General features: G+C 54.7%; 1 protein-coding gene across 1 annotated transcript in view; it reads right to left on the bottom strand.

Annotated features, from left to right (window-relative positions):
- The window catches only part of Neurl1b (neuralized E3 ubiquitin protein ligase 1B), a 26888-nt gene extending 23103 nt beyond the window's left edge, over positions 1-3785 (bottom strand). Inside the window, exon 1 of the mRNA XM_028756535.1 lies at positions 3755-3785. Within this exon, the coding sequence (XP_028612368.1) occupies positions 3755-3785 (31 nt within the window). The remainder of the gene's footprint in view (positions 1-3754) is intronic.
- Positions 3786-3830: the final 45 nt, after the last annotated feature.

The raw sequence follows: 3830 nt of genomic DNA on the forward strand, positions 1-3830 counted from the left end.
CTGTCTCTCCTCTCTCTCTCTCTCTCTCTCTCTCTCTCTCTCTCTCTCTCTCACTCTCTCTCTCTCTCTCTCTCTCACTGTGTCTGTCTCCTCTCCCTCCCTCTCCCCCTCTCTCTCTTTCTCTGTGTCTGTCTCTCCTCTCTCTCTGTCTCTCTCTGTCTCTCTCTCTTTGTGTGTGTGTCTGTCTCTCCTCTCTCTCTGTCTCTCTGTGTGTGTGCCTGTCTTTCCTCTCTGTCTCTCTCTCTCTCTCTCTCTCTCTCTCTCTCTCTCTCTCTCTCCCTCTCTTTCTCTGTGTGTGTCTGTCTGTCTTTATATATGTCTCTGTCTGTCTCTCTTCCCCCTATGTATACTGCTTCTGCCCGTGACCTTTCTGAGCCTTCATTTTTGTTATCTGTGAAATCAAAGACAGCCCCTTTGAACACACACAGTGAAGGTCTGGCCCAGCCTGCCTATGGCAGCCCAGCTCAGACTTAGCATAACTCCTCAACCAAAACTCCCGGACAACTGGCTATTGAGCAGACACTGAAAGCCATTGGCTTGGCCAAGCATTGGACGACTTAATGATTAAACCAAGTCTACAGTTTGAGCTCAGCATCTCCTCCAAACAGTGCTACAGGTGAAGCCCAGAGGTGCACAGGCTGGAATGTGCTGGTGGGGAGAAAGGGAGAGAACTCTTCCACCTACTGCATCCTGGAATGCTACCCCTCCCATTTCTACCTTTTTATTTTCTCCTTATAAAGTCCAGGGGAAGGACAGGAAGAGAACGATTCTGCAGGGCATTAGGAACCTGATGGATCTCAGTCAGCTAAGTCCCAGCTTGGATGGAGTCTGTGTGAGCTGGACTTAGCCAGTCTCTCTGTGTGCTCGCCTCTAATTTGGAGAGGACTAATACCTTATGTTGCAGGGTGAAATGCACCCAGGAAGGGAGGCTGAAGCACACAGTAGGAGCTCAGCAGATGCAGCATCTCCGCTGACCCTCGCTTTCTCCTGGGTCAAGGGTATGTTGGTGCAGTTTGAGAGAGCTGCCAGGGTTATGAACACCAACCAAAGGGCACTTCCCTTTCTTTGGCTTTTCCTTATTGTGCCTTGTAGCATGCCATGTGCACGGTGGAATACCCAATAAACATCTAAACCATGGTGGCACTTAATAAGTGTTATCTGAGCCTTGATTGAAACTGTCAGGAAAAAAACCGGAGGACTTTGGAGCTAAATAAACCCAGATTTCAATTCTGGCGCTGCCAACTAGAGGAGCTCTGTAGGCAAGGACGAGCCATTTGACCTCCGAGAGCCTTGGGTTTTTTTTTTTTTTCCATCCATCAAATCGGAGTAATGACTCTGCTGGGAGGGGTTTCTAAGAGAATTCAACTCATTCGTTCATTCCCCAAGCAACCAAGCATCTACTATGTCCTAGCCCCTACTCAACATAAAACAGTGATCAAGCATATATGTGTTGCGCAGTGATATGCTCAGAACCATCAAGCAAAGGAAGGGACCTGGGAGAGAATGACAATGTCAAGACCCAGTCTAGAGCAGGGGCCTGAGGGAAGGGAAGGGAAGGAAAGGGAAGGGAAGGGAAGGGGAGGGGAGGAGAGGGGAAGGGAGAGGAGGGGGAGGGGAGGGAAGCCTTTTGGAGGTCAGAGTGAAACTTCCAGGCAGCATGCTCGGAGTGTGACAAGAGTATAGCAGCCTTAAGAAGCATGCTTGGTTTATGACTGCAGCCACTTATGCAGGGAGCCCGGCATGGAGTCCAGGTGCTTGGCAAACGTCAACCCTCTATTTCCAGTCCTATGGAATGAACCCCACCCCCCACACATGTCCCTTCCCTGAGAAGGAAAGCACAGGCTTCCTCAGGGCAAGCCTGAGCCAAGTATTCCTTCAGCCAAAGACGCAGGCTCCATGTGTGCTCCACCACCCTGTTCTGAGCCTGTGCCAGGCACTAGGTTCTAGGATAGGCAAGCCAGGGAACAAGACAACCAAGGGATGGAGCCTGTCCTCATGGAACCTCTAGCGAGTCACAAGAAGACACAGTGACAGTGCAGTGTGGTCATACGAACACGCAGTCTTATGAAGGTGTCCCCTATTGGGGCAGAGAGTGTAAGGTCCCTGGGAAAGGTGATCAGGGAACCTGGTGGTGAGAAGGAAGAACAGTCCAGGTGTGAGGGGATGTATAGATGCCAGAAGCTAATGGCAGGTAGATCTGAGAATATATATGTCTCTACATTTTGGTCACCTGCTCTCTGATATGCCACCTCAATTGATTCAAGTGTTAATTCCTGAGGGTAGGAGGTTCCCTCACAGCATGGGGTGACCTGCCTTGACCCCAAGTCCTCAGCCTAGAGTGCTCCACCTACAGCATCAGGCCCTAGGGGAATGGGCACCCCAGCAATGTGTGACCACCTGGTGAGACTGCCTGTCTCTTGCCTCTCTCCAAATGTGACCCACAGGTGGCAGAATGGCTTTTTAAAAAACAACCAGAATAGCACAGGCATTCTAGTTGAGTATGCTGTCTCAGTCATGGACTTCTGTGGTTGCCATCTCTGATGAGACCTCAGATCCCTCGAGATTGGTGGCCAGGTCTCCTCAGCCTAGCAATAGCCATCTACACAAGAAGCAGTTGTCACTCTGTCTAGTATGGACCCAGGTTCTAATGCCATCTCTGAAGCTGACCAGCCTGTGACTCCACCTGGCTGACCTTAGGAATTGGGGCTGTCTCCCTCCCCAACGACGCTTGGTCCTCAGGTTGGCCCAATCCCTTTCAGGGGAGGAGACAACTCTATTTAGGTAACTGCTGGAGAAAAGGCCGTGGGGGTGTCAGAGCAGAGATGGGGTGTCAGCTGGGTGGCACTAAATCTGACCCATGGCCAACTTGCTTCTTCTCTGAACTATCCTCCCCCAACACACACACACACACACACACACACACACACACACACACACACACACACACACTTAGCTTGTGCCCAAGGATGCTGAGAATAACCAGCTTTATGCCCAAACACTTCTGAAGACTTGGAGCAGTGGGGGTGAGGGGTGGGGCAGATGGGCTGACAGGGCCCATGCAGTCTCCCACCACTGCCTGGCATCCGATCATTTCTCCTGTTCTGAGCTTCAACTTCTTGTGTAAAATCGGGGTGCCTTTTCTTACGAGGATGCTTCTTTGCAGACAGGCTGTGACAGCCTCGGCGCGCTGACCTGTTCCACCATCACTAGGTATTTTCAACGAGGCGTGGCGTCCCCAGCCTCCGCACGCCCGCCCCACGCCCCTCGCCCACTGCCTTTCTCGGGTCTGGGAAATTCTAGGGCGCTTTTAACTAGGGGGCGATGCGCTCCGCAGCAGCGGCTCAGATGGGGCTTGGAGCCCCCAGCTGAGCGGACGCCCGATCGGGGCGCAGCCCGGCGCGCGTGGGAACGCCGCCAAGAAGTAGCACGTGTGGCGGGGGCGCCTGTAGGCTGTACGCGGAGACCCGGGACACCCGTGCCCCGCAGTCCCCCTGAAGGGCTCCGGCCCGGGGAAAGCCCCGGTGCCCCACTCCGGCTCGCTCATCAGCGACCTCGGGCTGGAACAAAGGCGTGGGGCGCACGGCCAAGGCCAGGAGAACCGGGGGGGGGGGGGTCCGCACAGCCTCGCAGGGGTGCGGCTCCGGGGATCGGGCTTGGGCAGCCAGGCTCCGGCTTGCACCCGGGCTCCGCGGCTGCGGCGACCCAGGGAGAAGCAGGCGCTCCGCGCCACCTCGGGGCGCGGCTCCGGGCATACCTGGCAGGGTCCGGTGCACCGTGTTGCCCATCGCTGCTCCGAGAGTCGCGGCGCGGGGCTATCTGGGCGGGCCGGT

Source organism: Grammomys surdaster, unplaced genomic scaffold (assembly GCF_004785775.1).
Source record: "Grammomys surdaster isolate TR1022 unplaced genomic scaffold, NIH_TR_1.0 126121, whole genome shotgun sequence".
Taxonomy (NCBI): Eukaryota; Metazoa; Chordata; class Mammalia; order Rodentia; family Muridae; genus Grammomys; species Grammomys surdaster.